Source organism: Trichechus manatus, unplaced genomic scaffold (assembly GCF_000243295.1).
Source record: "Trichechus manatus latirostris isolate Lorelei unplaced genomic scaffold, TriManLat1.0 scaffold00002, whole genome shotgun sequence".
Taxonomy (NCBI): Eukaryota; Metazoa; Chordata; class Mammalia; order Sirenia; family Trichechidae; genus Trichechus; species Trichechus manatus.
In genome coordinates this window covers 19213713-19236015 of record NW_004443938.1, presented here as the reverse complement: position 1 = coordinate 19236015, position 22303 = coordinate 19213713, and the positions used below count along the sequence as shown (strand labels likewise).

The 22303-nt window shown below is 39.6% G+C and overlaps 1 protein-coding gene across 16 annotated transcripts in view; it reads right to left on the bottom strand.

Annotated features, from left to right (window-relative positions):
* Window positions 1–22303, bottom strand: part of SYNE1 (spectrin repeat containing nuclear envelope protein 1) — a 540309-nt gene that overhangs the window by 164450 nt on the left and 353556 nt on the right. For 15 of the 16 annotated variants that reach the window (XM_023728949.1, XM_004368822.3, XM_023728947.1 and 12 more), the window contains 5 exons: window positions 20928–21071; window positions 15144–15338; window positions 13936–14076; window positions 5045–5212; window positions 4672–4833 (listed from right to left, as the gene is read on the bottom strand). In XM_023728949.1, the coding sequence (XP_023584717.1) occupies window positions 4672–4833; window positions 5045–5212; window positions 13936–14076; window positions 15144–15338; window positions 20928–21071 (810 nt within the window). The remainder of the gene's footprint in view (window positions 1–4671; window positions 4834–5044; window positions 5213–13935; window positions 14077–15143; window positions 15339–20927; window positions 21072–22303) is intronic. The other variant, XM_023728995.1, reaches the window with a different exon arrangement.

Below are 22303 nucleotides of genomic sequence, written 5' to 3'. Positions count from 1 at the left end.
GTTAGCAGCATCTATTTCAAACAATGTTCTAAAGTAGCTCTCCAAATGTTCAGCAATAAGTAATGAAGGAATCAGGAATTCTAGAACTGTTAGTTCTGACCCTGTTAGAGGCAGGCCTCTCTATTGGTGCTTCCATTTCCTCTTAAGGAAGAGTGTATGTTTTTGGAGGGATGCTATTTTATTTAACTTCAAGATCCAGCAGTCCAGTTTAATGGGTACAAGGTTTTCTCTTGGAGTGATGACAATGTTTTGGAACAAGATAGAGGTGGTGGCTACAGCCAAGCTCTTAATCACTGTACCACCAGGGTTTCCACATAACACTATGTAATGTACTAAATGCCAATGAATTGTTCGCTTTAAAAAGGTTAGTTTTATGTTCTGTGAATTTCACCTCAATAAAAGGAAAAAAAAAAAAAGATGCAGCAGTTAAAGATGTCTTCACTTCCACAGTACAAGAGCCTGAAGTACAAGAGCTGGTGACCCAGATGCTCCCAACAATATCTGAATCAAAAATAAGGGAAGGAGAGGAAATGTCACGTCTTTGGGTTCCTGACTTGTGTTTTTGAGGAGGGCGTGTGGATGACATGTATGTGGTTTAATGAAGTACCTTAAGCATCTCTAAAATGACTCATTCTTTAAAAGTAAGAGGAAAACACAGAGTTCAGATTTGGTTCAGCACCAAAGGTAAACAATGTTATCGTGACGCTCAGAATATCTAAATCAACACAACTCATTTCAAACTCTTTTTAATTTGACTTGTTACATATATTAAAAATAAAAAACAAAACCTCAGAGCTCTGCCTACTATCTACTACTGAGCTTAGTGTGGTCAAGTCAACAAATGCCCCCAAAGCATCACCTGTTGCTGTCTAGTCGATTCCAACTCATAGCGACCCTACAGGACAGAGCAGAACTGCCCCGTAGAGTTTCCAAAGCTGTAAATCTTTACGGAAGCTGACTACCACATCCTTCTCCCCCTGAATGCCTGGTGGGTTCAAACTGCCGACCTTTCGGTTAGCAGCCAAGTGCTTTAGCCACCGCACCACCAGAGCTCCTTCCTAAGCATTAGCTGTCCATAATAATGAAGGTCGCGATCCCAGGGGACTTAACCCTTAGAACAACAGCCACAAGTCGGCTTATGGACTGCGTGAAAGTCTTAAAAATTAGATTTAGAGTACATTTTAGAGAGGGCACCAAGAAAGGCACAGCACTCCACCCATGTTCAGTAGATTTAGACAAGTGTTTACAGGGAAAAACAAATGTAGGAATTAGGTTAGCTCTCTAAAGAAACATAAATACTTTCAAAAGAGTATTGGGAAAACACATGATAATCGAAGTGTCTCTACTGATTTTTAGGAAATATAAAAAGAATACCGGACTTCCTCATATTCACTCAGTCACAATTTAGAAATAGTAACCCTATAATAGTGCTTTGGATTTTTTACAGTAGCATTCCAGAAGCTAAGAACAAATTTAGATACTGCGATACCGTTCGAATTTAACGTGGGCAGCTTGGCCTCAGATCTCTGTGGGTCTTGGGTATTTTCAGCAGAAGTTGGCAAAGTAGGTCACAGGAAAATGTTAGCTTTCTGAAGATAAGGCAAATGATCCTGAGTTTTACGTGATTTATTATTTAATTATCTATCATTTTTCTCTCTCTCATTACAGCGTTGCGGGTCTGCATCATTGAATTAGAGGTACCTCCTCTCTGCAAGGGTGATCAGCAACTCCACACCCGACCCAGAGAGGGAGAAAAAGTCACATTCTTGGCCTTAATTATGAGAAAAGTCACAGATTCATTTCGGATTTATAATACTTACGATTAACTTGCAATTTTGAATTTTCACCATTACACTCCTTGAACAAAATTGTAATTTTGCCCTATATTCAGTTTATTGATTTTCATCCTAATGAGTGAGAGACAGGGTGGTGGTGGTGGTTGGGAACTAATTTGCCTTTTCGATTTAGGAACTCTGCAATGTCAGGGCCAGCCACTGGGACCTTTTTCCTGAAGTTCCTAAATCCTGTGGGACCCAGTGAAAAATTACTGGGAGCCGTGGTCAGCCACCTGGGCCACAAGGATGATGACTCTTCAACAGAGGAGGAGGTGGCTGAAGGTAGAAAGTCAAAGGACACAGACCCTCTCCTGGAACACTGACTCCTGATAACCTGAATGTGTGACTCAGAGTCACTCCACTCCAGCCTGTAGGTAATTTATACTGTATCCTTTTGGATGCTTACAGGAGGTGGCCCCTTAAAGGACGGCCCTCCAAAGCTGGCCCAAGGAACTATATTAACTGTCGGAAGATCTCCTGCTGCAACAGGCACAGTGAAGTAGAGGTGCAGGGGGGCAGCCAGGCAGATAGACAGGCTGCAGGGTAGCCCAAGAGCAAGGAGCCCCAGGTGCACACTGGGGCAACAGGGACAATCCGCCAGATGGGATGAGGACGATCCTGGACAATGAGAAAACCTGAGTCTCCCTTGAAGAGGACTGTGAGTTCCCGAGACTCTCTAGGAAAGAGGGGGCCTGCAAGTATAGCAGCCTAGGAAAAAAACGGGCTGAGCTCAGAGGAAGCTAGCATTGTCATAGTCACCCCAGTCCCTGAGTGTCCCCATGACTAGTCTGGTTCAAGTAAACAAAACTAAAAAAAGCCAAACCAGTTGCTGTCAGGTCGATTCCAACTCCTGGTGACCCCACGTGTGTCAGAGTAGAACTGTGCTCCAGTGGGTTTTCAATGGCTGGTTTTTTGGAAGTAGATCGCCAGGCCTTTCTTCCGAGGTAGAAAGCCTCTGAGTAGACTTGAACCTCTAATGTTTTCATTAGTAGCTGAGTGCATTAGCCATTTGCATCACCAATGGGCTCCAGATAAGTAAAGCTTAATTTAATTTCAGACTTTCATAGCAGCCCCCTTCCCAAACCAGGCTGATTATGGGTGACTTAGAATAGCACAGAGTACAGGAGGAAGTTTTACTAAAATAAGACCTAAAAATAGATTGTATGCATTTTAATCTCTATCTTTAGAAGTTACAAGAGTGTCACAGATCTGAAACCACTATTTTTCAATATGCTGCCTCTAGATAAAATGTTCCTATAGTTTTGCTATATACTAAACCAAAAAACCAAACTTGCCACTGTCGAGTCGATTCCGACTCATAGCGACCCTATAGAACAGAGTAGAACTGCCCTGTAGGGTTTCCAAGGAGCGGCTGGTGGATTCGAACTGCTGACCTTTTGGTTAGCAGCCAGACTCTTAACCACTGTGCCACCAGGGCTCCTTTGCTATATACTAAAAGGTCTGATGTTGCAAAAGAACGCAATTTTATCTCAGACTACAACATATGAAATGGGGGTGTTATCCTGGGTTTGAAAATTACAAAAATGTAAATTAGAGGAAAAACAAAGTATAGAGTTTCACCCTTAAAGCTGATATTTTCCTTATACTTTGTAGACACACTTATCATATCATGCTTTCACAGCTCGTAATTTGCATCTAAAAACATCTCTGCTTTAAGGGCAGTGAAACTATTCTGCATGATACTGTCAGGGTGGATACATGATGTTATGCATTTGTCAAATCCCAAAGGATTCTACAACACTAAGAGGGAACCCTAATGTAAATTATGGGCTTTAGTTAGGTAATAATGTCTCAGTACTTTTGATCAATTGTAAAAAATGCTCCACACAAATGCAAGATATTAATAACAGGAGAAATGCGTGCCGGGTGGGGAAGAGTATATAGAAACTCTCTGTACTTTCTGCACAATTTTCTGTAATCTTAAAACTTTTTTATAAAATAAAGTTTATTAAAAAAAATATATCTTTCTTTTCCAGTGCCTTGTGTAGGCTTGCCATGTGCTTCTGGGTTGCAGTCGAGAACAGGCAACCTAGTCCCCACGTCACAGTGACTGTGAATATTTAAGTGAACGCATGCCTCAGTGCCTTTAGACCCTAATTACACCATTTAAATCTGACTGTGAGATAATAGCACACCGATAATATTATTAAAGCATTAACCACATTTTAATGTATGCACATTTCATAACGGATGCATTTTTTACATTATCTTTCTGAGTTAGGTTTGCTTCTCATGAAAGTAAAAAGTTGAAGCTTTGCCCAGTTTCCATAACCCTTTTAAAATAATCAAGTCAGGACAAATCACAAGATTGTAACATGTCGTTAGTTGCTGATGAGTCAACCCCACGTGTAGAGCCCCCTACTCCATAACTGCTTCTTTGCCTGCTGAAGTCTGAGAATTAATCTCACTTAATACTGGTGAGGTGCCAGCACACACTGGCTAAGTTTCTTAAAACATACCAGAGAAGGTAGCTTCGAGCTACATTTTAACTCTTACAACAAAGTCAAAATAATTTGGCAACTATCAGGAAACATGCTTTGTGTAATAAAAGTTAAAGAGCAACATAAATGCATGTAGATTTCTTTAATTAGAGTCAAGACTGAATTTCTCTCTTTCCCACTTAGCTCCCTCCCAGAGCAGTGGCTGAAACAACCACCATTTGGAATCTTCTCTATTCTATAAGAGCTGATACATTTAAAAAAAAAAAAAAAAAAAAGGTCAGCTTGATCTCTTAAACACATGCCTGGCAGGCTAACCTGTCACAAGAATACATTTATTTAATCACGCAGGAAACTGAAGTCGTAGCTATTTTTACCTGATGTTCAGCCATCTGGCTTTCAGGACTCTTGCCAAGTTCTAGACTCTCATTTAGCTTCATCTCAATGGCCTCCATTTTTGTAGAAATGGACTGAAGGGAGTCCTGGTATTTTTGTTGGCGTTCCAAAGCTTCGTAGAGTGTACGCTGCTTTTCACTGATCTAGACAAGAGAAGGGATATTACCAAATGTTTCCCAGACCCTTATCTTCCAGATTACAACATGTGTTTCCTCACTGCTTTACCTCTGTGGCCCAACAGAGGGTATTCAACTGTGCACTGGATGTGTAAACTCTATGCACGGATTTCATAAGAGAACAACTAAGGTAAATGGTGTCGGGTGGGCTCAAAAAGTCCACGTTGTCAAGACTTACCACATTCTTTAAGGTTTCCCAAGAACGCTGCAAATCATCCAGCTTAGCCGTAGTAGAGGACTCCAGTCCTGGCTCGTAGAACTCCTGGGATGAGGGTGCACTGGGGTGAATCCTTGCTGCCTCGGTCTGCAACCTCTCAGCAGACAAGGCTTGGTAATAAGCAATGTCCTGTGAGTGCAAAGCACAGCATTGCATTCAAAAGGAAGGCGGAGTCTACATTTACATGCCCTGGCTACTATTTGTCAGGTGGAAAAAGGTTTAGGATCAGCATCTGTCACTGGGGGCTGCAAATTTGTAAAACTGGTAAATTCTCGTGACAAGAAGAATGAAAGATTAATCACCGTATCAAAAGCACAATATGATTGCTTTAGAATTTTGGTATATAAAAATGGCTAACAGTTTTTCCAATGTTTTGTGTTGCCAAAATTCATCATTTTCTATTTTGTGAAACAGAAATACAGAGGATTTAAATGGCACGCTTATATTTAAACACTGGTTAAGCAGCACAGTGTCCAACTGAAATCAGTCGCCACTGAGTCGATTCCGACGTATGGCAACCCCATGTGTGTCAGAGTAGAACTGCACTCCATAGGGTTTTATTTATTATTTGCATTTTTTTAAATTTAATTTTGTTGCTATTGTCAAGAATACACACAGCAAAATATAAAACAATTCAACCGTTTCTACATGTACAATTCAGTGACATCGATGACATCCTTCGAGTTGGGCAACAACTCTCACCCTCCTTTTCTGAGTTGTTCCTCCCCCATTAACAGAAACCCATTGCCCCCTAAGGTTCCTATCTAGTTTTTGGAGTTCTGTTGTCAATTTGATCACATATAGGTAGTTCTTAAAATAGCATAATGCTCAAGATAGACATTTTTTTACTAGTTAAGCTAAACTATTGTTTGGTTTTAGGAAGATTTCAGGGGATATATTTCATTTATCCATAGGGTTTTAAATGGCTGATTTTTTTTGGAAGCAGATCACCAGGCTTTTCCTCTGAGGAGCCTCTGGGTGGACTTGAACTGCTGATCTTTTGGTTAGCAGCCAAGGGTGTTAACCATTTGCACCACCCAGGGACTCCAATAGCAAAAAAGAGAATCCTAATTATCTATTTCCTAAAATACTGTTTAGTGTACTGATTAAAGGTTTGAATAATTTTTAAAAAGTACTTGATTTAAACAAAATTAAATCTATAGAAAGTCATTTTCAGATGCAGTCAGATCTTTACCACTTGTGAGTCCATTATTCACAGAAATTAATTTAAATATTTTAATATTCGACAAGGGAAAATGTTATGGGGAAGTTAAAACTACGCTAAGACAGAAACAATAAAAAGGTTTCCTTCTATTCAATTCCTGGAAGTACAAGAAATCATCAAAATGTATGATGAAAAACCATGCTTTTCAGTTATTTTCATCTCTTATGTTAAAAAGAACATTACATTTTTTATTAGTACTGATAAACTTTGCTATATTGACATATAATTCATGTATTTTCAATTGTTTTTACTTCTCTGTATCTTAATAGTAATTGAACTGGGGGTAATATTCATAATCCAGAAATAGCTGTTATAAAAATCACTCATTTTACATTTGTACTGTTGAAGATAATTATGTTAAAGTACTTGAGATTTATTGAAAACTGTGTTTTGGTAAAAAGTATTAAAGAAAGCCCTAACCACAAAATATTAAAACAAGAAAGGGAAGGCCCTTAGTGTAAAGAACTGCCTGAGAAACCGATGTAATACAAGGAAGGTGTCTAGTGTTTTGGGGTTTGTGAGGCGACAGAAGCAGTGTGGTGGAGTGGAATGAGCTCCCACTGGAGTCAGAAGACCTAAGATTCTCCTTGAAATTCTCCTTCTAAGGAGCTACCAATCAAGTCACATACGGTCTGTGCATCAGTTTCCTCATCTGTACAATACTGGGTTTGTTTTGAGGATTTAATGAAGTAATATTTGAGTGGCTATAACACCTTCTATTCAGTTTTTGTTGTTGTTGCTGAGGCTTACAGATAAGTCCTCAACATTTATTGACGACACTGGAACATGTTAAAACGTGTTCCTCTTCACTCCTAACCCTGTCATCCTCTTAAGTGGATTTCCTTAGTATTCTCAAACCTGGATAATCTCATACCTACTGATCCTCACGTCTACTTCACTTTAGCCCTCCATCCCCTTGAACAAGACAGCCTGTCATCACTGAATTGGTCCACCCTACATGGACCTCTAGTTATGTCTAAAGTTACCTGAACGCCTCTTTAGCCAACATCTTTGGTTTTCTTTGCCCCTTTTAACCTTTGCTTCACACACCTGAAAACCTCCACCATGATTCACTTCACCTTGACTTTCCAGAGTGGCCCTGCAGGCACACGTGCACACACATGTGCACACACACCCGTGATCAAAGCCATCAAAGAGCTATTCCTGCAACTTCTCAGACTTGCAAAAGTCTGTCTATATCCAGACTCGCCCTTATCTCATGCCTGCCAGCTTCCTTGTTTCAGGATAACCCTCCCACCCACTCCCAGAGTGCCATCCATTTTGCTTTGACAGAGACCTTGGTCCATTAATATTCTCTCCCTCCCCTTCTCAATTGTTTTTCTCCTCATCATATAGGTATTTTCCATATGAAAACACCTACACACACTCTTTCTTTCTTGTATTTTTTGAAGGCTATCACATATTACAAAAGTCCACAAATCACAAGCGTACAAAGCCATGAGTCCTCACAAAGTGAATGAACACACTGGCACACCATCTTAATCATTTCTTTCTTTTCTCCCTTTTACATTATAATCCAAATTCTTAAAAGGGTAGTTTACAATGAATGTTTCCACTTTCTCACCTACATTCCACTTTTAAATCCAGACTTGGACTTCTAGCCTATGACTCTACTGAAATTCCTCTTACCCCAGCCATCAGTGGCTTCTTTTGTATGAAATGAAATGATTACTTTTCAACCCTCACCTTCCTTGACCACTCAGTAGCATTCAATATCAATCACCACCCCTCCTTTGAAACACCTGCCCTTTAATCTCACTGTTCTTCTCCTACCTCTCTAGTCATTCAAGCTTTCTCTCTTGCAGTTTGCTTTTCCGTTCATTCCTTAAACACTGGTGTATTTATAAGCCGTAGATTCACTTAGCTGATCACACACATCTATCACACAGGCCTTTAAAACTCAACATTTCCAAAATATAAACCAAAAAACCAAACCCGTTGCCGTCGAGTTGATCCTGACTCGTAGCGACCCTATAGCACAGAATAGAACTGCCCTATAGGGTTTCCAAGGAGTGACTGGTGGATTCAAACTGCTGACCTACCGGTTAGCAGCCGTAGCTCTTAACCACTCAGCCACCATAGGATGAGAAATTCTTTTAGGAAAAAATGATAAAAGATTATCCCTCTTTCAATAAATGGAACTTCTACCCACCTAAGCTATAAACTTCATCTCTATTTCTTCTTTCTCTTATCACACATTGCTTCAATAAAGATGACTGAGGCACTCAATAATCTATTGATATGGTCTCCTTAACACCTCTGTAATTTCCTTCCTCTTCATTCTCTTTAAGCAGCCTTGGTTCTGGTTCTCATTAGTTACAACCTCCAAACCCAGAGCTCGCAAACTGGCAGCCTGTGGGGCTACCTCTAGCCTGCATACATTTGGCTTGGCTTAAACAGTATCTAAAAAAAAATTTTTTTTAAATTGTGCTTTAAGTGAACGTTTACTACAGCTCAAGTTAATTTCTCATACAAAAATTTATACACATATTGTTATGTGACACTAGTTCCAATTCCTATAATGTGACTGCACACTCCCCCTTTCCACCCCGAGTTTCTCGAGTCCATCCAACCAGCTCCTGTCCCATCCTGCCTTCTCACCCTGCCTCCTGACAGAAGCCACCCACTTGGTCTCGTGTATCTGTCTGAACTAAGAAGCACACTCTTCATGAGTATTATTTTATGTTTTATAGTCCAGTTTAATCTTTGTCTGAAGAGTGGGCTTTAGGGATGGTTTTAGTTCTGGGTTAACAGAGCGTCCAGGGGCCATGGCTTTGAGGGGGTTCCTCAGTTTCAGTCAGACCATTAAGTCTGGTCTTTTTATATGACTTCGAATTCTGCTCCACACTTTTCTCCTGCTCTGTCAGGGACTCTGTTGTGTTCCCTGTTAGGGCGATCATTGGTGGTGGCCAGGCACCATCTAGTTTTTCTGGTCTCAGGCTGATGGAGTCTCTGGATTACGTGGCCCTTTTGTCTCTTGGGCTAATATTTTCCTTATGTCTTTGATGTTCTTCATTCTTCTTTGCTTCAAATGGGTTGGGACCAATTGATGCATCTTAGATGGCCGCTCACAAGATTTTAAGACCCCAGATGCCACTCACCAAAGTGGGATGCAGAATATTTTCTTAATAAACTTTGTTATGTCAATTGACCTAGATGTCCCCTGAAACCATGGTCCCCAGCCCACAGCCCCTGCTACTCTGTCCCTCAAAGTGTTTGGCTGTGTTCAGGAAACTTCTTAGCTTTTGGTTTAGTCCAGCTGTGCTGACTTCCCCTGTATCGTGCGTTGTCCTTCCCTTCACCTAAGATGATTCTTGTCTACTCTCCATTCTCTTTAAGCAACCTTGGCTCTGGTTCGCATTACAGCTACAACTTCCAAACCAAAGCTTGCAAATTGTCAACCTGTGGGCTACCTCTAGCCTACATATGTTTGACTTGACTTGAGCAGTATTTTAAATTTAAAAAACTCTCTTTATTAAGATAGAGAGATTTCAGAAAAATTCAGATTTACCATGCCTCCTTTAACAGAGGAAAGGCTGCCGCATTTATGTGGAGCAGGTGCCCTCTGTCCCCAGTTGACCTGTTTTACTCATTTACTCCACCAGCAGGGACCAGGGTAAGAGTTTGCAACTAACTACCTTCACTGCTCTGAATTTCCCACCTCAACTCCCGCCCACATAGATCCAGAATGATCTGTTCTAAATCTCAGTTCTGAACATGGCTGCTAGTTAAATTTCCTCAGTGGGTAACTATTAGCTTCTGGATAAAATGCCCATTCTCTTGTGTGGCACTCATAATGTAGTTCCTGCATCCCTCTCAGCCTCATTTCTTCCTTTCCTTCTCTTCCAGTTATATTAATGCTATTTGCAGTAGCTTGGATGGGCCATTTTTCTTCCTGCCTCCACAGCTTCCTGCATGTGGTTCCTTTTGCCTGGAGATCTTCATTTCACAGCACTCTATTGCACCCCAGCGGGCTAACCTGTACTCTTCCCTTAAAACTAAAGGTTGCCATCATTGACCCAGACTGAGCCCTAGCCTGGTTGAGGTGCTTACTCTATGTCCTCCCACAATACCCGGTGTGGTCACATTCTATCGTAATTACTTCCTGTTCTCACACAAGACCCTGAGCTCCTTTACGACTGGGACAGTGCCTTTAATCTTTGATCCTGAGCACATTCGAGTGTCCGGAAAATAACAAGCAGGTACACATGTTCATAATGAACAATGCATGTACAACACTTTTTTAAACTCTAATATTTTATATTCAGAGAAGGTAATACTATTGCAGTCCACAAGGGAAACAGAAAGTTGCTTTGGATATTGCAAAAATTATAAATCAAATGCACTATTATAAATCACCCCCACATGTCTGTCAGTTTGTCGTACTATGGGGGCTTGTGTGTTGTTGTGATGCTGGAATTATGAAAGTCCACAAAAGAGCTAGAATAAAGTAAATCTGTTTAAAAATATTTTTTAATTAAAGAATTAAATTAATTAAATTTAAAAAATCTAGTTCTTTTATTCATGTGCATATATGTGTATGTGTGTGCATATGTGTGCATGCACGTGTGTACATGTGTGTATGCATGTGTGCCTCATGCCTATGATACAGGAATGAAAACTCCTAGTTTCTCAAAAAGATTTGAAAATATATCAATTTTTGTAGACGAATTATTTGGATCTATTTGAGGACTCTTTCACATATTCAATACAGTAAATAGATCAGCACTATAAGTAACTACTAAATAAAGGCAATATTTGGCATAGCGAGTGAATCATCGTTATAAACATGTCTCTCACTGGTTATGTGCCTAAATTATGAGAAGTATTACCCAGTAGATTCCCAAGGAAATAAATTTGGAAACCAGTAGCTACAATGTGATTAGCATTTTCCAGTTTAAAAAGTACTTTCATGATTAACTTCACATTTCATTTTCACAACTTTGTGAACTAGGAAGCATTTGTTTCCTATTGACAAATGAGCGACTGAGGGACTTTCCAGGTGCACTAAGCTTAAAAGGAAAAGAGGTGGACCCCACAGTCTGAGCTTTTGACTTACCTGCTACACTACAGCCCTTTTCAAACCTATCCTCCTCTCAACTCTTCCATGGAGTCTAAGTCTCGGCGTGTCTCCAAGGAGGTTAAGAAGGCTGCACCAAATTCTGGGGATGCCTCCTTCTCTCCACCCCCAAGGAAGCTAAAATGTTATTACATCTTGGCTAATAGCTAGTGTTAGAGACTGAGGGCACCTAGTGTGAGTGGGATCCGTGAGTTATATAATGCAGATCTACTCACAGAAGCAGCAAACACGAAACCCTCGTGCACAGCTGTGATTTTATAAAACAGTTTCATTCGGCTGCTCCTTGACACAGTGCAGCCCAGCTGTGTGCATGCTGCACAGTGTTTTGAGTCTGCAAACTGGAATTTAAGGGGATTCTCAACATCCTCCTCAATTTCAGTAGAAATTCTGTAAATGAAATGCATTACTGGTCATACTGTCTTTTTTGTTTTGTTTTTTTTAATTTCCCCCTCATTTATATTACTGATAAGAATAAAATGTGGCTGTAATGATGAGGCAGATTTATATGAACGACACTAAGCATAATACATTTCCTTTTTAACAGCTTCCTCTAAATAAAGCTGCCTGATTGAACCTGAATAAAGACTTTCTTTTTTCCTAATATGCGGTTTTAAGTCTGTTAGGGCAACAACATGATTTAATTAATCTTTTCCTGTGACTGGGGAAAGGGTGTCAAAATGGGATTAAAACAAAGCATAATCTCATTCATAATTTTAGGATTTGATTTTGCTTTACAGTTAGAGTAATAATAATAAAAATGTTTGCATATTTTATCATTTACAGAGGACTTTCACATGTACATTGAAAGACATTTTATAAGGAGCATTGAGACTCATAGTTTTAGAAAAGATAAATCCATTCCACAGTATGGGTCTCAAGATCAGTATTTATTATTCATCTTGAAATTTTTAAGACTATTAAGCATCATATATAAGTTTTTAAACAGCTGAAGACAGCCAAATTTCTCGAATAACATCTGTGAGCAGAGGGAAGAACACAGTGTCAAATAATGAGTAATATGTATTTTTAAAATTAGAATTTGGAGAACAGTTTTCCAAATACCCCAGAGTTCCCTGAACTTCTCCTTTTTTTTTTTTAATTTTAATTTCCTCTCATTGCTTTTGTTATTACTTGTTCCATGTCTATCTTTCCCTCTAGTCTCTAAAGTCCTTTCTTGCAGGGGCCTTGTTCTCTGTTGTGTTATTCTCTGCTGCATCCCAGTTCCCAGCACAATGCTTTGTGTCAAGCAAGTGTCCCGTGTGTACTGGTTGAACAGAAGAATTGATAACTGCCCTAGAGCTACGAGAGTTTTTACCAAAAGAGAACTGCTTTACCTAAAAGTCTCATCAACTTTATTTTCCTTTATTTTTGTTTGTTTATTTTTGTTTTCTCATTATCACAGCAATCCTGTTTTGGATGCATCTGCTTTTAAAATAAAAATAATATGATTGATTTATACGATGGCTTATAGAACATTTGCTGATGTAGAATGCTTCTTCCAGGTGAATGCATCTCAATTTCTTTGGACTCTTGCATACTTTGATAGTAACTTAATTTTTAAATGTATTTTCAGTTGTTTTGGCTTTTTAAAAAGTACTACTTAGCATGCATTTTTGGAAAAAAAAGGTTATTGTAAAATCATCTTTTTTATTTCTATCCAATATGCTTCACAAAAACTTTGATTAAACTACTTAGTATAATCAATATTTAATATATGCTAAAAGGCACCTCATAACACAAGGCATTACCCCCATTTTATAGGAAATAATATTTAAAATTGTTGAAAGAAGTGAAAAATCTCAGATCACTTAGGCATTCTGGTATATATATAGGCAGACACCCCTTAAATTGGTTCACAATTGGTAAATAAAGAAAAAGCATGATATGGTGACCACAGATTTTTCATCTTCAAAATATGAACTGTCAGTTGTCAGAAAACTATGATCAGTGTATGTTAAAATAACAATGAATCATGGTGTTTTACAATGGTGATGCAAACATTTCATTTTCTCTTAGGATGCAGTACTCCATGGCAGATGGCTGTTAGAAACTAACCATAACACCTAAAAACAGGCCCTTCTTCAGCTAAATTTTCATGACCTAATTTTTGCTCAAGGAGCCCTGGTGGCTCAGTGGTTAAGTGCTTGGCTGATAACCGAAAGGTCAGCAGTTCAAATCCACCAGCTGCTCTGCAGAAGAAGGATGTGGCAGTGTGCTTCCGTAAAGATTACAGCCTTGAAAACCCTATGGGGCAGTTCTACTGTGTCCTGTAGGATTGCTATGAGTCAGAATCAACTCAAAGGCAAGGGGTTTAATTTTTGCTCATCTCATTTTCAGTAGTCATGTAGAGCCAGTCACTGGTCTGATGTGACAATCATAGTTTGTGTAACTACAACACCTAACGGTGTGCCCCTGGAACCAAATGCAATCAAGCCTAAGATGCATAGCCACAGTCTAACAAGGGCAGAAAATGGAGTCCTGCATCCCTCCAGAGAGCACAGCTGGGGGCATGCCAAGGGAAGGTACCTGGTTAACAGAAGCATCTGCATTAGCCACGGGTGAAGGGGAGCGACAGGCAGGTGGAGAGGAAATCTCACTGTTGGTTCCCTCCTCCCCAGACTCCTCAGTGACAGGTGACAGCAAAGTGTGACAGCGACCTGCAGTCATCTGCCACATACAATGTAAGCCCAAAGGACAGGAAAACCAGTTAGCTATGTCAACAAAAGACCTGGTCAGACACAGTTAAAACAGAACTCATCATATAACAAAGGTTAGAAGTACTGAGACCTCAATTTTTTCACATTAATTCTTATTAGTATTTAAACTTTTTTGTCCTCAAAAGCATTTGTACAACAAATAGGAGTGGGGATACATATTATCTTACAGAGTTTTGCTGTTTATTAAATATTTCTTTAATGCATTTTCTTTATTTTTTTGTTTGTTTGTGTACATAAATAACTCAAAAGATCACAAATCCTAGTAACGAGGAAAGGGTCTGTGAAATAAAGCTTGGTCTTTTGTGGACATCTCAGTTTCCAAATATCCTAGGGAAATAAATGCACTCAAAGTAACATATTTCCAGGTATGGTTATATATTACCTGAGGCACAGCATACATGTGCAAAATATTATGGTGCTGGTAAACGCTGTAGTTACCAAAATAATCCATGCATTTTTGATGCAAAGTGCATGGGGAAATAATGCTGCAGAACAGAAATTAGTGGAACTTACTTATTTTAATCCAAAGCAAAACAGTATTTTTCTAGTAACAGCTTTTCTCTTAAATTTTCTTAAACACTTATACAACGGGACACATGCACATATCCAGGTTCCTGGTATTTCAGCTTGGAAAACACTAATAAATATATGTACCAGGACTCTCCCAATCTTCCAAGAAACTATAAAAATGTGCAAAGAGATTTTCTGTAAAGTTCAGAGCCTCTCCGTATTATTGCTAAATTATAAACAAATGCAGGGCAGCCCTTTGACATGCTAAGTAATTCAGCAATCTCAAGCAAATAGCTTCATTTCAACCGCCACTGTTTATAATGCCGAAGACTGGCCTTGGCCCAAAAGTAGTCACAAGAGAGTTCGCGGGAAACTGTGCCTCAGCTGGAATCTGCAACATCCAAGGCTGATCCCTAAAATAAGCCAAGGAGAGGGGGCCAGGAGACAGACACCAGTGTGCAGCCAGAGAGAGCGCGCCCCAGGGGGACGGTCCTGACTGATCCTTACCATGACCACAGAGGGGTGGGCCGAAGGCGCGGGGAGGAGCTCCCCGTCCAGGTCCTCTGTCCCTTCCGCCAGCCCTTCCACCTCGGTCACCGTCAGCAGCATAGTGGCGTGCTTAGCCTTCATGGTCAGCATCTTGCACTTGGAATTCAGAGAGGCGATCTGCTCTTGGTAGCCCTTGATTTTCTGAGCCAGCTCCTGTGGAAACATGTTTTTTCCCCCGGGTGTCAGAGCAGCATCAAAAGGAAACAGAACTAGTAGCATTCATCTTCCTCAGCCGACAAGCTCCGGGGCCAGCCAATGAAATCACAGGGCCGTGCCAGGCAGCAGCAGCAGCTGCCTAGAGGCAGGATGTGGACTGTGGACGTGACCAAGTCTGACTACATCTCGCAGGGAGCCAAACCACAGCACCAGGGCTGGGCAAGGGGGCAGGAAAAGTGCTGTGTGCGCTACGCTTGGGGATAAAGGCAGAGAGAATGTGATGTGGATGAATGTTTCTAACTGTCAGCGAGGCTCCAGATGGATTCTTGAACTTACTTAACATTAAGAATTGGCGCCTTTCTTTAAAATGCCTAAAGAATCTGAAATTTGCCAGATGGTTCATGCCAGGGAAATGAGGTCATGTGATGAGTTAAACTACAAAAATGCAACCCTCAGCTCTTATCAGACTGAAATGGAAAAAAAACAGTTGTTTATCATAGACAGGGTCATAGAGTAAACTGTCTGTCATATCCTGTGACCACAGAGAGTTGATTTTTTTTTGCTTTTTTTTTCTGCTGTTTGTTTTTTTCTAGATAAGCTAAATAGTGCATAAACCAAAAACCAAATCCTCTGTCATCGAGTCCATTCCAACTCACAGTGACCCTATAGGACAGAGTAGAACTGCCCGACAGGGTTTCCAAGGCTATAAATCTTTACAAAAGCTGACTGCCACATCTGTCTTCCACAGGGCGGCTGGTGGTTTCGAACCGCCAATCTTTTGGTTAGCAGTCAATGTCTTAACCACTGTGCCACCAGGCTCCTTACATAGTACAACCCAAACCCACTGCTGTAGAGTGGATTCAGACTATATTGACCCCCTAGGGTTTCTGAAGCTAAAAATCTCTGCTGAAGCAGACTGCCACATCTTTCTCCCATGGAGTCACTGGTGGTTTCGAACCACTGACCTTTCGGTTAGCTTTAACCACTTCACCACCAGGACTTCAAACAGTACATAAAAACCCACTGCTGTCAAGTCGATTTTGACTCATAGCAACCCTATGGGACAGAGTAGAACTGCCCCATAGGATTTCCAAGGAGTGGCTGATGGATTCAAGCTGTCGACTTTTTGGTTAGTAGCTGAGCTCTTAACCACTGTGCCACCAGGGCTCCAAATAGTACATACCCAAAACCAACTCGTTGTTGTCAAGTCAATTTTGACTCATAGTGACCCTATAGTACACAGGAAACCTTAATTATTTTTAAACTACAATTTCCCCCAAATAAAATTCTTTACATTCATCAAATTTTGCTTATATACTCCATCAATGTCTCAATTGTTTCTGATGCTTCAAACGAGAGCCGTCAACTTAAAGTTAAGTTCAAATTTAACAGCCTTTAAGTTCATTTGCTATTGAAAAAAATGTTTTCAGAGACAGAGGTTTTAAAATTTTTACCAAAAGCTGACTTAAAAATATATCCTGGACAGCACATAGCTCTCAAGAAGATAACTATGGGTACATTTAGGAGTATGATAATTCTAAAATATTGAAGTTACACTTTTCTTGCTTAAAATATGTATGCTTCTTAAAAAAATAAAAATGCATATTCCAAAGTCTCAATCCTAGATGCACCAAATAATTACTCTCTTCTATTGCTTATACTTGGCTCCTATGCTTGAAAAGCTGTTATTCAGTGTTTGTAAAGAACACATTTAGTTACAAAAGCATAACATGTCAATGATTTTAAAATAATGTGTGCATATGTGTACACATACAAAGACATACATAAACATATGTATATGTATACATACACATACACATATTTATGACATTTAGTTATTGCTGTCGTTTTGTTTGTTCTTCCGTCCCAACCAAAACTGATGAGTAGGGGAAAACAGTCCAGCAGAAGTCAGCCAACAGCCCATCTTCTTGATTTCAAATGTAGTATGGGAATTTTTTTAAAACAGATTTCAAAACAATAACCATTGGGTTAGAAAATCATTGCTCCTTTCCCTTCTGGGGCTACAGATACTTAATTAAACTCAATAGGGTTTTTGTTACAGTGGCTATATAGCTACTTACTACATCTAGTCTAGTACCTAAAAAAACCAGATGCCTTCAAGTACCAAAATCACTTGGCTTTGAGTTGGCTTCAATGCATGGTGTGTGTCACAGTAGAATTGTGCTCTGTAGTTTTCAATGACAGATTTTTTGGAAAAGATTGCCAGGCCTGTATTCTGAGGTGCCTCTGGGTGGATCTGAACTCCCAACCTTTTGCTTAGCAGCTGAGTGCTTCCCTGTTTGTGTCACCCAGGGGCCCATAGTTATTCAATAAATGGTATTTATTATCATTAGTTAGCAGAGTTCCATATTTTCAAGAGGCAAGTCCTTGAGCTTTCTACAATGGTTTTCCCTCCCATTGGGTAGATTTCAGGGATCTCTGTGAAGCAGACAGAGTTAGTCTTAGCTTTCTACCCTTGATGCCCAACAGATGATCATGTGCCCAACTGTGGTACCCTACAAAGGTGTGCCCATGCTGACAGCAAGCACCTGGTTGCTTAAACCTGAATTTTTAACTTATTGTGCATAAAACTCTCCTGGGTTATTTACTAAAAATTCAATTCTTGGTCACCGCTTCGAGAGATGTTGGTTTACTAGCTTTAAGAGACTCTGTGGTTAGTAGTTAGCCCATGTGACGCCCTTTAAGAAACAGTGTCCTATATTAGACAGGCCCATAGGACAAAACAAGACTAAAGGGGCACACCAGCCCAGAGGCAAGGACTAGAAGGCAGGAGGGGACAGGAAAGCTGGTAATAGGGAACCCAAGGTCGAGAAGGGAAAATATTGACACGTCATGGAGTTGTTAACCAACGTCATAAAACAATATATGTACTATGTAATGAGAAGCTAGTTTGTTCTGTAAAACTTCACCTAAAGTACAATTTTAAAACAGCAAAATAATAATAATAATTAAATAAAAGAAAGAAATAGCATCCTAGGATTTTCTTCAGCATGAATAAACCTGTTCTATAGGATGGCTATGAGTCGGAATGACTCGACAGCAATGGGTAAAACAAAAAATATATCCTCTTACTTTTGCGAGCTGGTTGTTAATGTTGCGGACATATCCAGGAATATAAAATGGAGCACTGATGGGTTAATGTGTTACCTATTCTCAAGAAATAAAAAAAACGGAGTCTCTAGGTGGTGTAATTCTCATGTTATCATAAACCAAAACCAAAAACCAAACCCATTGCCATCAAGTCTATTCCAACTCATAGCAACTCTATAGGACAAAGTAGAACTGCCCCATAGGGTTTCCAAGAAGCTGCTGGTGGATTCGAACTGCCAACCTTTCGGTTAGCAGCCGAAGCTCTTAATCACTGTGTCACCAGAGTCCATGTTACCATAAATTAGGCTTTTTCCATGTTCTACATTCCTTCCTGTTTGTTTTAGACATACAATGAATCTCACACAGGACTGCATCATTACTTATATAAAAACGTGCTCTAAATCACACTACGAAACTAACAAATGTTTCCATTAATGTTTATAATTATGAGAAGAAAATGTGACAAAATGAGCAGGTGACTGAACTAGGGGCCAGGAAGTTACATTCTATTTCTGAGGGTGCTGATAGGGAACTCTCTATGACCGTGGACAAGCCCTGTACATTCTTGGAACTTCGTTCTTTTTGTCTATGCAATGAGGTAACCCAAGTGGTTTCTGCCACAGAGGAAAAATCATGGAATTCGGAGTCAAAGATACCGGGTTGCAGTCTGGTTTCTGTTAGTTACTAGATTTGGGTGCTTAGAAAGTCACTACAAAAAATTATTTCTCAGTTTTCTAATCAATAAAATGTAGATAGTAAAATAACAGATCCCTACCTCATAGGGCTGTTATGAAAAGATGACATAAAACTATAAATTATTTTAAAAAACAAAATACTTCAGTAATGGTAATTGTTATTTTTCTATACATGATGAGAAAATATTTTCTGTACCATGATGAATTTTGTAGTAAATTCTAGATCTTATGAAATGGGATTAAAAATAATCTCAAAATAAATATGTAATACATAGTCTAATGTATGACTTATATAAATGGTTCCAAACTTTGCACAACATATTTTCATTTAACCAATGGCATAAAATAAATAAATAGTTAATATAGGTGATATCTGCAGTTGTAGCAGTAAGTGTAGGTATGATATTTGTTTAAATTATTTTGCAAATCATCTATAACCCCTTGCCATCAAGTCAATTCTGACTCATAGCAACCCTATAGGGCAGAGTAGAACTGCCCCATAGGGTTTCCAAGGAGCAGCTGGTGAATTCAAACTGCCGACCTTTAGGTGAGCAGCCTGAGCTCTTAACCACTGTGCCGCCAGGGCTCCAAATCATCTATAAATGTAAACAGTTAATGTATTGGACATGTTAAGAAAGTTAAGAGCTGCATTTGGAGGGGGTAATGGTAGTGGTGAGATTTTCCATCCTTAAAATGCAAAACTTTGATCTTCTCAAAGTGTCACTATAATATTTGGTTTGGAAGAAATAGTTTGTCGCTCTTGTGACAGAGTTAAGATAGAGTAGATGAAAGGATAAATTAGGTCTGCTGGTGCAATGGTTAATAGTTGAGTGCTTAACCATTGTGTCACTAGGTCTAGAGAGGCCTTATTTCTCTGCACAAAGGACGTAGGTTAACTAGAAGGTTGGCGATTCAAACTCACCCAGACGCTCTGTGGGAGAAAGATCTGATGATCTGCTCCTGTAAAAAATTACAGCCCAGAAGACGTAATGGGACTGCTCTACTCTGTCGCATGGGGTTGTTCTGAGTCAGAATCAACTCAACAGCATCTAACAACAACAAACAACTACCCCGATCACTTACCAAAATTCATAATGCTTTGAACCTGCCCCCAAGAGAAAGAGTGACCTCTATGGGAATTGACAGGTCAAGAAAGGAAGTTAACTGGAAAGCATGAATGGGCTCAAACACTCCAGGTCTATCTGAGGCTGTGCCTGTAGAAGAGTTGCTAAGCCCTAAGGTCATAATGATGTCAAAGGAAGAAGGAAGAGGCACATCTGAAAATGGAGGATTTACTACTAGGCCCAATCTGGAAATCGGCCAAATAAACAACATGGATGATCCTCTGATTTTGGTGGAAGGAGCTGAACTGATGATCAATATCTGAAAGAGCAAAGGATATTCCTTGTTTTTTAAGATGGCAATCAATACAGCAACACTTTGTACATTGCTGTTTCTTGTGGGCTTTAAATACAGGGATTAAACTGAGTTTTAATATATTAACTGTGACCATTCCAGGTGCAGTAGATAGTCAGTGAGTCCTGGTTGAGAGATGTCACTTGTAAACAGGTTGCAGGGTCAAAGGGAAGAGTCACATTACTATGTCTTGGAAAGGACCAGCAAAAATTGCCCTGAAAATGCAAAGACAGCCAAAGAGCTGAACACACGACGTGCAAAAAGGACAAGGAAAGCCTTTCTCTGTCATTCACCAGAAACTAATCACATATTCTAATCAAGCCAGCTTCCTACCCCTGGCACTCTGCCTGCGTTCTTGTCTTACCTCATGCCGAGAAATCTGGGCCTGTAGCTCCTGGATGTTACTGGTGGCCACCGGCTTATCCTCAATCTCTCTGTGAGCTCCTTCAATTAGCTGTTGGAGGTGCTTCATTTCTTGCTCATATTGTTCATACTGTACCACAGCCTCCTTTGAAAAAAACACATGGTTTTCGTTTTATTCAGTAACTGTGTATATGATACTGTCTTGTTGTCTGCCAAACTCTAGTGTTAACTCCCATTTACCTGTGTGTCTAGGGAATAAACAAATAATGAGCATAATCTCTAGATGGTTCTAATCCTTATCTTAGATATTTGAGAATCTTTTCCCTAAAATATTTTACCAAAATTATTGATGAAATCAAAATAGGTAAGTGGTTAGAATCCACTGTCTTCTCCTTGCTCATATTGGCCTGGAGGTGGCAATATAATGGTCAGTAGGAAGCAGTATGAAAAATATGATCAATTTATTTTTCCATCTCAGAAATACTGAATATATACATCAGGCACTGGACTAAGTGTCACAGTTAGGGATAAAAAATGAATTATGCATGACTTCTCCTTATGAATTTATTATCTAACGAATTACAAGCTAACGCAAGGAGCAGGGGTAGCTGACTAAATGGGCCACAAGCAGTTTAATGAAGGGCTATTTATGGATTTTGTTTGTTCGTTTGTTTTGGATAAAGCAGGTAAATATTATTTTAAAGGAGACATGAGGTAAATAATGTAATTTCTTTGTTGCAAATGAATTTTCCCTTTTCAGGTCAAGATGCAAAGAGTGAAACACTTAGGTGCACTTCTTAGGCAAGAAATTACATTTAGTGCATCAAAAGTTGAAAAATGAAAAACATTCTGTAATATACGGTAACATTAAACTCATAATATGAAGTTCTAGGTGTAACTTCATCTCATGTATTTTGGACAGGTTATCAGCAGGGACCAGTCCCTGGAGAAGGACATCATGCGTGGTAAAGTAGAGGGCCAGCGAAGAAGAAAAAAACCCTCAACATGACGGACTGACACAGTGGCTGCAACAATGGGCTCAAGCATAACAACAATTGTGAGGATGGCACAGGACCAGGCAGTGTTTCGTTCTGTTGTACATAGGGTTGCTGTGAGTTGGAATCAACTCAATGGCAACTAACAACAACGAGATGATTCTCAGGATACTAAGCAGAGATAAAAACATATGATTGTATATAAAATTAAACTTTGTAAGTTATTCTGTGCAAAATATATCACTAAAAGATAGCTTTCACCAAAGGATATTTTTAATAGAGCTTTCCCCAGGCGTTGGTGGGTGATCCAAATGATAGTATGTTAATCTCCTTCTTTTATATAACCACAACAACCTGTCAGATATAACAGTGTGGATGTGTT